General features: G+C 40.0%; 2 protein-coding genes across 3 annotated transcripts in view; one reads left to right on the forward strand and one right to left on the reverse strand.

The window, feature by feature from the left end:
- TPRKB (TP53RK binding protein) lies at nucleotides 1-3,373 on the reverse strand. Its single transcript, XM_014964212.1, has 5 exons — nucleotides 3,241-3,373; nucleotides 2,869-3,046; nucleotides 1,366-1,488; nucleotides 958-1,134; nucleotides 1-121 (listed from the first exon to the last, which is right to left on the reverse strand). Exons 2-5 carry the CDS (start codon nucleotides 3,007-3,009, stop codon nucleotides 35-37), a joined length of 528 nt encoding a protein of 175 aa, XP_014819698.1. The 5' UTR covers nucleotides 3,010-3,046; nucleotides 3,241-3,373; the 3' UTR covers nucleotides 1-34.
- Nucleotides 3,246-12,713, forward strand: part of LOC106901444 (putative Dol-P-Glc:Glc(2)Man(9)GlcNAc(2)-PP-Dol alpha-1,2-glucosyltransferase) — a 25,199-nt gene continuing 15,731 nt past the window's right edge. Inside the window, exons 1-3 of one of the 2 annotated variants that reach the window (XM_014964210.1) lie at nucleotides 3,246-3,512; nucleotides 4,168-4,365; nucleotides 6,640-8,039. In XM_014964210.1, the coding sequence (XP_014819696.1) occupies nucleotides 3,348-3,512; nucleotides 4,168-4,365; nucleotides 6,640-7,695 (1,419 nt within the window). In that variant the 5' untranslated portion in view covers nucleotides 3,246-3,347 and the 3' untranslated portion in view covers nucleotides 7,696-8,039. Of the gene's footprint in view, nucleotides 3,513-4,167; nucleotides 4,366-6,639; nucleotides 8,040-12,713 lie in introns of those variants that run through there. The other variant, XM_014964211.1, reaches the window with a different exon arrangement.

Below are 12,713 nucleotides of genomic sequence, written 5' to 3' on the forward strand. Positions count from 1 at the left end.
TTTTTCCTTAAAAAAAAAATTTATTTCCACATTTTCATAAAACATCTTTTGTTGACATTCTGCAAACAATACTGTCCAATAAGGTGCCAATTTTTTCTTCCTGTGGAGTAATTTTGTACAGCTGTAGAGAAAAAGAACAAGAAAAACATAAAAGCTGTATAAGAAGGGGAAAAAACCCATCACTTATCTTCTAAAAATATATACACAACAAGAAAAGATTTCCCCCTCTCCCTCACATTAGAAATTCCTATCTTGTCTTGCCTGGAAGACAGAATCGTGACTGAGGAACCAAGCAAATTCTGAAACTCCAAGAGACAAAGGAAAAGCTAAGAGACTGAATGAGAACAGCACATTTATCTCCACGTTATATACTATTATTTGTCTGATTTTATTCATATGTCTCCTATCATTACTTTGATGGACATGATCGACATGATTTAAGCTACTTGAGTCTTCTCAAGTGGAACACATATGCTTCAAGATACCTATCTAGCATATGGTAATCTGTTAAAAGTATGCATGCCCTAACAGCTCCTGGCAGCTAATCATCACATTTTTATTTCAGCCGCCCATGCTGGGACTATTTATGTGCTTAAGATTACAAAACTGTTCAGAACTGAAAATTTATTTTTAATTAAATGGATATTTGCCTGAGAAAACAGGAAGGGAAAGTGACTGAGTGGTAGGCAGCAAAATGGAATTTATTTTTATGTTCCAACTTCCTGACAATGTTAAGAATTTGATGACTTAAAATTTGTGATGTCAGGGTGTGAGAACTAGAATTTTTTTTTTTTCCAGAGTAAGAAGATTGTAAGAAAGAAATAATCAAGCTTCACTTAAAACAAGTTTCCAGTTATGCTAAAGAAACACAAATCCCAAGTTAATTATGTCCACTGATATTTAATCCGACAACTAAATAAACTACCCTTTTTCTCTATGCCAGTTTTAGTTACTTACCTTTTTAACTTTGGCAGTGTCTGTGAGTTGGGGGAGTTCATCTAGAGAAACCTGTTGGCCTTCTACCTGAGATGCTATGTCTTCCACATTTATAGTTTTTCCGCTGTCCGCAACCAGAACAATGAGTACTGCTGTGTCACTGTCTGAAATGCCAAACTTTTTAAATGCATCTGAAATCTAAGAAAAGATGAAAAATATCCCGAGTGTATAAACTGACACACATTTTACATTAATGGAATTCTGATGAGCTACAAGAGATAGCAGCCTATTAGTGTTATTAAAAATAACAGTAATTTCTATTAGTAGCCAGGTAAACAGTTACGTGAATATCTATATTTACCTTGGCTACGGAACTTAGCAAGCTTCCCTGGCAAAAAAAAAAAAAGACTTTTGTTCAGTAAATCTTACATTGTTGTTTGGTGAAAGGCTGAAAATAATTTCTGAATAGAGAGTTCTGGTCTTCATTTTACCAATCTTTTGTAGATGAACTGCTTTGTTTGCTGCCACAAGAATTTGAAAAGGATCTACAATCTGTAAAACACAACAAAAGAAGTTAAACAAAATTTAACATGGTATCTTGAACCCTGAAAAAAAATCTCACTACTTAATTTTACTTAAGTCTGCAACCATAAAAGTGAGCAATACAGTATTCTGCAAGTTATTTTGGCCATTCTTGCTCTACCAAAGTTAATGTGATTATTTACTGTGTGGGATATTACTTGACATAAAGATTACTCTATATTTCAGGTTACTACAATCTTTTGAAAAAAGAAGCACATTAATAAACCCTCTGTCAGTAAACTGCCAGATTAGATTATTTTTTTCCCTACTGCTTTGCCAATTCTAACCAAAAAAAAAAAAAAAAAAAGAAGACTGGATTCAGAAACCAGTTATAGGTTTAAATGAGAATCACAGAATCTTTTAGGTTGGAAGGGACCTTAAAGATCATCTTGTCCAACCGCCAACCTAAGAACTAAGGCTCTAAGCAGCGGTAATTTTTGACAGAGTATTGAACAGTTAGTACTACATTTTATGGAATCACGGATCACAGAATTGTCGGAGTTGGAAGAGACCTCTAGAGATCATCTAGTCCAACTCCCCTGCCAAAGCAGGATTGCCCAGAGCACATCACTCAGGACTGCATCCAGGTGGGTCTTGAAGATCTCCAGAGAAGGGGACTCCACGACCTCCCTGGGCAGCCTGTTCCAGGGCTCTGTCACCCTCACCGTAAATAAGATTTTCTTTGTATTTGAATGGAACTTCCCATGTTCCAGCTTGTGCCCGTTGCCCCTCATCCTGTCACTGGGAACCACTGAAAAGAGTCTGGCTCCATCCTCCTTCAACCCACCCTTTAGATACTTGTAAACATAGATAAGGTCTCCCCTCAGCCTTCTCTTCTCCAGGCTAAAGAGCCCCAGCTCTTTGAGCCTTTCCTCGTAAGGGAGATGCTCCAATCCCTTAATCATCTTAGCTGCCCTACGTTGGACTCTCTCCAGTAGTTCCCTGTCCCTCTTGACCTGGAGAGCCCAGAACTGGACACAGTATTCCAGTTGTGGCCTCACCAGTGCAGAGGGGAAGAATGACCTCCCTCAACCTGCTGGCCACACTCAGATGGAAATAGATTTAAACAGCTCCACCAAGCAGGGCGTGAAGTACATCAAAATGACAACTGTTTTGGCCAATCCTGCCAGGGCTCTTCTCCACAGAGGATCCCTTACACTTGTAGGCCACCGTAATTAAATCAAAGGAGGGGCATTAGCGCGGAGAAAGCGAAGCAGGCGTGCAGCAGCTCGTGGGCCAGGGACTACAAACACCGGCTGTTTCCCACACAGTTCCACACAGGGAAGGGTCTCCACGCAGCCTCCAGCACGCTCAGGCCCCGCCAACAGGACGCCGCACGCCTTCCCTCACCATGGCCGGGTTGATGAAGGCCCCTTCGATGGCCCCTTCCATGGCCTTTTTCCTCAGGGCGGCGGCGTTTTTGACGCGGTCGAAGAGGAGGAGGGTGACGCCACAGCCGGGGAACAGCTCCAGCTGGTGCCTCAGGGCCATCCCGCCTCCGCCACGGAACGGTCACGCACCCCCGCTCCTATAAAACACCATTTTAACAACACGCGACCGCTCCGCTGCGGATTTCAAGGCTTCACAGAGCGGAACCCCCAGGCGTGCGGGCTCCACGGGGAGCCCCGCCGCTCTCCTCACCCCTTCCCGCCCGCCAGTGGCCGCGCTCCCTCCCTCTCTCCCTTCCCGGCCCGGCCGCCGCCACGGTCCCCAAGCCCTCACCGTTTCCCGGTGATGGCCTCCGCCTCCGCCGCCAGGCCCCTCCTCCCGGCTCCCACTCCTCCCCGGAAGGGCGGCCCCTTCCCGGCCAGCGCGGCGGCGGCGGCAGCATGGAGCGGGGGGAGGCCTACGGCTTCTCCGCCGCCATGAGCGGTGCCTTCCTGCTGTCGTGCCTGCTCTTCGCGGCCATCAACCGCCACCAGCGCGGGCCCTACATGGACGAGGTCTTCCACGTCCCCCAGGCGCAGGCCTACTGCCACGGCCGCTTCCTGCAGGTGCGGGGCGGGAGCCCTCCCGGCTGGTGTTCCCCGGTCAGGATGGATGGTTTCTGTCAACGTACTGCTTGGAAAAGGGGACCTTATAACGGCCTTCCAGTACCTGAGGGGGCCTGCAGGGGAGATGGGGGGGAGGCTCCTTGTCAGCGAGTGTAGCGGTAGGATGAGGGGTAACGGTTTTAAATTGGAAGAGGGGAGATTTAGATTAGATATCAGGAAGAAATTCTTTCCTGTGAGGGTGGTGAGGCACTGGAACGGTTTGCCCAGAGAAGCTGTGGGTGCCCCATCCCTGGAGGTGTTTAAGGCCAGGCTGGAAGGGGCTTTGAGCAACCTGGTCTGGTGGGAGGTGTCCCTGCCCATGGCAGGGGGGTGGAACTCTATGATCTTTAAGGTCCCTTCCAGTCCAAACCATTCTACAGTTTGTGGGCGTTGTTGTCTGAAACGCTGGTGTCTGCTTTCTGTTGTGCAGTGCTGCGCCGGGCAGGCTACAAAGCGCTCAAAAATTTCAGTCTCTTAATGCCAGCAATTCACTAAACATCCCAGCTAAACAAAACGGGCTGTGGGTGGGGATGGTATATCATAACCCATTGCACGTCCCTGGTCTCTTTCTGTGTGGAAGCAGCCCCGTAACCCTGTTTCTCTCTCCTCTTCCCAGTGGGACCCCATGATCACCACGCTGCCGGGGCTGTACCTGGCCTCGGTGGGCGTAGTGAAGCCGGCGGCCTGGCTCTTCGGCTGGACGGGAAGCGTGGTGTGCTCTGCGGCCATGCTCCGCTTCATTAACCTCCTGTTCAGTGCCGGGAACTTCTATCTACTGTATTTACTGCTGTTCAAGATCCATCAGAAGAATAAGGTACAGTGAAAGTAGAATAATGTTATGTGCTCGTACAAGCAGTTTTGGTGGCTCTGTGTACGTTTGCTTTGCTACATATGTGAGCTGTCCTTGGTTTTATATAACCACAGATACTACTACCAGTTTACCTAAGGAGGCACATTCCTTTTCTCTAAATTTTTATAGTATCTTTTTTCTCTCTTGGGGTGCAATCCCCTGTAAATTTACTCTTGTGCATAAGTAGTCCTACTGAAATAAAGTTAGTACTCATATAGACTCATGCTCATCTAGTTGGAATTTCTTGAGACTCTCCAAAAAACTTCAACTAGTGAATTCTGAATGAAGCTCTGTGAGCTGCATTTAAACTGTGTTCTTTAGAAAGAGACCAGGTTTAATGTCCAATATTTAGAATCAGGGAATAATTCAGGTTGGAAATAACTGGAAAATGATTCAGGTTGAAAGGGACCTTAGAAGGTCCACCCTCCAGCTTGAAGCAGGCCAGCCCTGAGATCTGACCATGGTTCTCAGGGTTGGAGCTGGAAGACGTTCCAAGGATGGAGAGTGACTGAACTGCTCATTTCAGTTGGATTGTTGTCTGTTGTCCTCCCACCATGTACCACTTCAGGGAGCCTGGGTCCTTTTACCTGTTGACATCCTCACAGGTATTGGTGGCTGCTGTTCAGTTCCCAAAGCCATCTATTTTCCAGGCTGAACAAGGCCAGCTCCCTCAGCTTCTACTCTCAGGGCAGGTGCTTCAGCCCTCAACTGTCTTGGTGGCCCTCTGCCATTGCTCCAATTTACTGCTGCCTTTTTTGTATCGCAGGACACAAAATTGGACATGGTATTTCTAGGTGCAGCCTAACAATTAGAGTAAAGGGAGATAATAATTTCCCTTAATCTGTTGCTAATGGTGTTGCTAATTCAGATTTGATGAGAGTGTACTCTTGCTGCCTTCAAACCATTGATAAAGATGTTAAACAGGACAGGTCCCAGTATAGATCCCTGTGATACTCTGGTTATTATGCCCAACTTTGGGTGGAGTGTGACCAGTTAACCATCCAGCCAGTTCTTACCTGCCTAGCTGTCCACTCATCCACAGCATAACAGTTCAACTTGGATACAAGAATACTGTGTGTTTTAAGTGGTAGAACATGCACCACTGCAGTAGGTAAATTGTTCCAGTGGCTAACGGCCTATTAAAAATCTTTCACCTTAGTGAAGTTCTTTAGTTTCAAATTTAACCATAAGAACATGTTTTTTTTTCCTGTTCCCTGATAACTGAAGGATACCTGTACTATAAAGAAAATTTATTCTGATGTATTTTCTTACAGGAGACTCTTTAGGTTTAAGCACATGATCAGACTATACAGAATTGGATCAAATTCAAAAAAGTGTTTCCACTTTCAGGACACTTCTAATTTTATGCTTGGAGGTGGAAATAAAAATGTAAGAAAACAAAAGGTTCTGAGACAGTAGTCTAAGCGTTAGAAAGTGTAGTTGTATTGTTGGCATTTCTTTGAATTCAGCATTTTTTCTATTCCTCTGTTCTGTAAGGTGGTGACTGGCTGTTTCACCCCACGCTACATCATTCAGAAACATCATGCAGCTTTTTTAAATGTTGTGAATTGCATTGCATCATGTAGTGTGTGGGATAATTGGGAGGAGTTTCTAACTGCATGGTCTCCCACCTTCTTTAAAGTTTCTTTTCTAACTCATGAATTATAAGGAAGATAAACAATGAAAGCTGCAACAAAGGTTGGAAACTTGGAACTGGCCACTATGTGGACTGATTTCAAAAGAAGCAATAGTGTAAGCACAGAATGATGTGTTCTGCTGTTTCACAAATAAACAGAATCTGATGATGAGATTGCAGGGGCATAAAACTTTGATTATTTTTTTTCTTCTTTTCTTTTTGCCCATTAGAGTAACTCTTTTATCCTAGCTACGGGAGCAGTTATACTCCCACAATGATGTTAGTGCCACAAGTATGTGAACACCTGACATATGAAAGCAGTTGGTATATTTTCATTGCCATATTTTTAACTCACCTGCAATAATGTTCCGTACTTTCATTTGTCTTTTAACATTGTATAGTCTGACACTCTGTATTAACATAGTCAGAAGTTAACAAAAATATAGCATGCGTGCTTGTGCAGTAATAGAACCAAAGAGCATAAGAGATGTTATATTGTGTTAATGGAATTTTCAAGAATGATAGTCTGTATTTGGTTTCTGTTTGTTTGTTTTTTATTTTTGTTAGAGGTTGCTAACCACATTTTTCTGCTTCTTCTCTAGGCTGTGTCTGGTTTTCAGAGAATCTTGTCTACATTAACTCTTGCAGTGTTTCCCACCCTGTATTTTTTTACATTCCTCTATTATACCGACCCAGGATCAGTGTTTTTTACTCTCTTTGCCTATTTAATGTGCCTTTATGGTAACCATAAAACTTCAGCTCTGCTTGGATTTTGTGGCTTCATGTTTCGTCAGACGAATATTGTATGGACAGTTTTCTGTGCTGGAAATGTCATTGCAGAGAAGTTAAATGAAGCCTGGAAGACAGAGTTACAGAAAAAGAGAGATGAAAAGATTTCGTCCAGGAAAGGATCGTTTTCAGATTTGATCAGGATATTGTGGTTTCTAATTGAATATCTCCTATCGCTTAAAAACTTGGTTACACTTGCTGCTTTAACTTGGCCATACATTGTTTTAGTAACGGTGTTCTTTGTTTTTGTCTTCATCAATGGTGGGATAGTTGTTGGTGACAGAAGTAGCCACGAAGCCTGTTTGCACTTTCCTCAGCTGTTCTATTTTCTGTCCTTTACTGTCTTTTTTTCATTCCCTCACTTACTGACTCCTACTAAAATCAGGAAGTTCTTTCTGTCGTTACGAAAGCACCCTGTGCAGTACAGCTTAATAGCTGTCATCTCTTTATTCCTGATCTGGAAATTTACCTTTGTTCATAAGTATTTACTAGCAGATAACAGGCATTATACATTCTATGTCTGGAGAAAGATCTTCCAAAGACATGAGCTTGTAAAATATGTATTAGTTCCAGTCTATATGTTTGCTGGCTGGAGTTTTGCTGATACACTAAAATCAAAATCAATATTCTGGATCTTAATGTATTTTGTATGCTTATTAGCAGTCACAGTTCCTCAAAAATTGCTAGAATTTCGTTACTTCATTTTGCCATTCTTAATATATAGGCTCAATATTCCATTTCCATCTCTATACAGACAACTTCTGGAGTTGGCTTTTTATATTGTTGTCAATGCTGTAACTTTTTATCTTTTTCTAAACAAAACATTCCAATGGCCAAATAGTGATGAAATCCAGAGGTTTATGTGGTGACTTTTTTTTTTTTTTTTTTTTTTTTTTTTATACTTCCATACCCTTAGGAAAACCCAGTTCTGTGTCAGGACTGTGGACTCTGGAACAAAGCAACAAGTTTTGCATTATGTGAGGACTTTTTTCCCCAGTTGGAATTGGGGAAGTCAGCTGTTTGCTTCTTGCAACTGAATGTCAGGTCTGGTATGTTGTAATGTGAAGATGTTCCATATATTGAATTTATGAGCTCCTGGAATTAACAAATTCAAGATGAGAGGCAATTTGAAAACACCTTTCTGTAATTAATGTGAAATAAGGGAAATGTTTACAGTCATTTTTCATTATAATAAAATATTATGTGACATGCCCTTGAAGGTATGACAGTTTCTAAATATGTTTCAGAGGTTTCTCTTTAAAACAAAGTATTTTGTCTTTCTGTTTGCTCTGGGTGCATATTTACTCCTTGGATCAGGCCACTTCCATCTAGGTTTGCTGGCGGTCAAGGTACAAACTGCTACTGAAGTATAATGTGTTCAAAACCTCCTACGTCCCACTGAATTTTCATGATTTTTTGTCAAGGAGTGCTTACATTAGTTTTGCAAACAGAATGTAGGCTTTTAAATCACTAGAGCATTTTGAAAATTTTGTTTCAAACTGATACTTAGAAAATGCAGTGGAGGCCATGTGCATGTACCTTCTTTGGGGAATAAATGTTATTGCACAACAAAAGATAAATTGCAGTTGATAACGTGACCTATTAGCAGGGGAGTAATTTATGTATATCAGACTGAAATGTGTCGTTACACAGTGGAATGCAGTCTAATGAATACCCTTTTAAATAATCAGGCTTTTATGTCCTGAGGTTCTGTGTTTGCAGGTTTGTATTGAAGTAGGATATGAGTGCACTCCCAAGTTGAACTGAATGTTTCTAAGATCTTTGGTGTGTAATCTTAAAGAAATACTAATGGCATTACTGAATTGTTCTTTTAAGGGTTTTTCATATATGTACAAGTTTAATGGAACTAGAGAGTATATATTTTGCTTTACAAAGGTAAAATACAATGTGTATATATTTATTTATTTATTTAAAGGATCTAGTGCATTATCATCAGAATAAAAGAAGGCTGTAATTATTCCTGTCAGTAAATGACTTTAACAAGACTCAAAAATATTTGATCGCTTAAAGTTAACTGTTAAGCAGTTTTATAAATGTAACTAAATTATGTGGCGGGGGGACCCAAAACTTCACATACGGTATAGCATCTTTAATTTCTTTCTTGTTCTGTAATGAATATACTGCAGCCAAATCTGTGCAAACATATATTATTGCCACCCCAGTCACTCTGAAATGGAATTGTTTCTCAGAAGGTCAGTACTGTGGAGTTATTTACTCACATTGGTAGGGTTATTTTTTTTCTTTTACAGTATGCAGATCAATGTCCTGGCTCTTACCTCTTCCCTCTGCTAACACTGTGAAGAGTGTGGTTAACTCAGATTCTCTTGTCTAATGTCTTTGCGACCTTCTTTCTTCTAAGGAAGGCTTAAAGCCACTCTTCAATGAGTAGGTTTATTTGTATTGAATTTTGGTCCTTTGCCGGGTGCCTGTTTGCTTCTTGGCCTGTTGCCGGCATGGTAGTTTGTTGATAATGTGTATACCTTAGGGAAAGCTATTTTTGGTCACTCCTTATTTGCTTTATCAAGTTGAAGGGACAAGAGAAACCAGAAATGGGTTGCTTTTCAAGAATCCAGTGTGGTTCTTGAAGAGTCTGGGATGATGTCTTGTGTTGTGGTTTCAGCATGACAGATTTGGGGTGGGGGGGGGGGGGGCTTGTATGCCGGGTGCCTGTTTGCTTCTTGGCCTGTTGCCGGCATGGTAGTTTGTTGATAATGTGTATACCTTAGGGAAAGCTATTTTTGGTCACTCCTTATTTGCTTTATCAAGTTGAAGGGACAAGAGAAACCAGAAATGGGTTGCTTTTCAAGAATCCAGTGTGGTTCTTGAAGAGTCTGGGATGATGTCTTGTGTTGTGGTTTCAGCATGACAGATTTGGGGTGGGGGGGGGGGGGTCTTGTATGCCTTCTGCTTCCAATTTTGTTTTTGTATACCATGCCAGCAAAAACATAAACAAGGTAAAGATTGTATGCATGTTTCAGTGCAACTTCATTTGTGTCCTGAAATAGTAGTACTGATTGAGTTGAAATGGTGATATGGGAAGGGATGGGGCTCTGGCTAGAACTCTGAATTGACTTCTAGACCTGTTCTTTCTTTCTGGCTTTATGGGGAGGAGCAGGTGTTCATTCGCTTGACAAGATCAAAAATTCCTGTGCTTTATATATTCTACAGGTGTTTTGTTTTGTCCAGCATGTCTGCTGATACTGGTATCTGGATGCCTTTGATTATCAACACTGTTAAGAGAGTGTTTATGCTTCCTGCGTAGCAGAGATAGCAGCTGTGATTCAAGTGAAAAGAACCGAGTTTAAATATATACAATTTTAATGCATTTCTTTTGTAAAGAAAACTGAATGCAAAAAGTCCACCCAAAATTTAGAGGAAAATACCTTTCTAATGAGCTCCACACTATAAAAATTGTAGATAGAGAGATATGTTTGAGTTCTTGGGGTTTTTCTTAACCAATATTCTAAAATGGCATAATATTTTATCATGTTATTTATCAGTATACTGTCTATTTTAATTTTAGAGTACAATTATTCTCAATGTATTTTGCTAATTTCAAAGGAAGCTGAGTTCATATACGTTTAAATTAGAGAGAAAAGTCCATGAATTGCTAAAACATGAAAGGAGAATTTATTTTTAGACTAAAGCTATGTTTTCACTTTTGCTGATGAACCACAGACAGTTTGCAGGTAATATTCAATGTTAGCCTGATTCAGTCTCAGAAATCAAGAACATTGTAATTACATCATAATTAGTCATAAAGAAGGGTCTCCAAATCCTATAAACATCTCTTAGAAATGTAACAAATATCAGTAGCAGTAACATTGTTTAAATCTAGATACAAGAAATGGTTAAACGTACTTTGTAATCTTGGAGGAAGTATCTTTTGGAAAATTGGTTTTTACTATTTTAGTATTTAGTATTTCTATTGTGTTTGTAATTTATTAGCTATTTGTCTTAAAGAAATGCAGAAAGGACTGTGTTTATCCTGGTTTATGTTGCCGAGGTCCACTTCTTTCAGTCAAATCATAATTGTTTACTTTAGGTTAATTCCTCAGCAGATGTCATTTGGCAATGAAGTTACTTACAATAGCATAAAAATGATAATTTATTGTAAATTTTACCAATCCACTATCCATTTAGGAAAAAAATCACACTAATTTGTTGAAATGTCCAAGATGAAACCAAAAATAGTGTAGCTAACATTTTTATAATCACTATTTAAAAATAAAGGGTCAGATTCAGTTTTTCTCAGACATAAATATGATGTTTTTTCAGTAACTGTCAGAATAATAAGAGAGCTGAACAGCCACAGCCTGGCTGAATTGTTTTGAGGTGGAAAAAAAAAAAGACAAATAATTGAACACATTGTTTTTTCTTTTAGTTAAAAATAGGTTGTTATTTGGGAAGATAGGAAGTTTGTTTGATAATCCTCTGTGCTGTGAACTGCATTTTCTGTTATTTGTGGGCATTCTGTATTTCATTCCTTTTAAGTTCTTTGACAACACATGTTCACATTCAAAATTAGCTTGGATTTTACACCATAAGTAATATGTGAATGCTGAGATATTATTTTTTTTTTTAGTCTTTTCTTGTGAGTAGGTAAACCAGATGGATTTCTTCTGTTAAAAATATTGTAGGAAAAAGTATTCTATACTGGGGACAGACAATTTTTGTCTGTTAATGCAGATCTAATTATTTTTTTTCACAAGGTGGCAGTCTTGTGCCATCTTGTTGAGATGATCAACAATGCAATTGCTGCTTGAAATAATAACATCAGGGGTTTTATCAAGACTGTTTCTGAGAATTAGAAAACGTCAAGTTCTCTGATGGCTGATTGCTTGTTTTAGTAACTGGTTTAGCTAAAATATCCGTGTATGTAATTTTAAACTTATATCGTATGCTAAGTTTTAGAAGAAGAGCAAGTTTTACTCCTTTTTAAAGTGTCTTATTTTGACATTTTTGGTATTTGTGGAATTTTCATGTTTGGTCTGAGAGAACAAAATGAAACTTGAAAACTTAATGTTGGAATGATGTCATTGTTTTAACAGTGTAGTTGCTTAGAAAGTTAACAGATTTCCTTCTGCTGTTTTATTATTAAATTTCACAGCATTCTTATGTTCTTTGCATATTCATTCTATTCATTGCTGTCTAGAAAGAGAAAAAATTGAGAGGACAAATGGAAAAAAGCAAAGTAATTATACCTCTGAGACTGACACATGGTGCTTTTCTGAAATAATCACTCTTTCTAGTTGGATGATGCACATGTGAAATTTAAATGTTCAAATGCCTGTTAGCCCTACAATCGTTGACATACCCCATTTTAAATGTGTAGTCTAGTTTTTGTGTAATGAAAAAGTGCAAAGCCAGAGTCCGTGAAAATGACTGCTTCCAATTATCTCAAATTCCTTGTCTGCATTCACCGTCCTAAGTTTTTTCTCCTGAAAAGCTTTGCTTTCCTTGCTTATCTCTTGTTAGATAGGATATCCTTTTTGTTTTCAATTCAATGACATTTGTACATCAGCTGAGGCATCTTTTGTAGAAAAACATCCTTCGTAAAAGTATGCTTTAGATGAATGCAGGTGATTGGTTTTACTAACAAACATCATTTTGCAAGCAAAAAGAATGTCTCCACAAGACAGAAGTGCTAACCTAGCTAGGAGTGTGTACTTAAAATGCTCTTAATTTGTAAGGGTTGTGTGCTTAATCTCAGAGTATGCTCAGGGCTTCCCACTGTTCCTTCAGCTTTAGGGATAGTCAGGAATGAGGAGCGGGAAGCGAGAGGAAAACAATTTGCACAGATAATTGCCATTGCAGTGCTGCCCTAACTAGGAGTGTGCAACGCTCCCAGGAGCAGAAATGAGTG

Source organism: Calidris pugnax, unplaced genomic scaffold (assembly GCF_001431845.1).
Source record: "Calidris pugnax isolate Ruff unplaced genomic scaffold, ASM143184v1 scaffold44, whole genome shotgun sequence".
Lineage (NCBI taxonomy): Eukaryota > Metazoa > Chordata > Aves > Charadriiformes > Scolopacidae > Calidris > Calidris pugnax.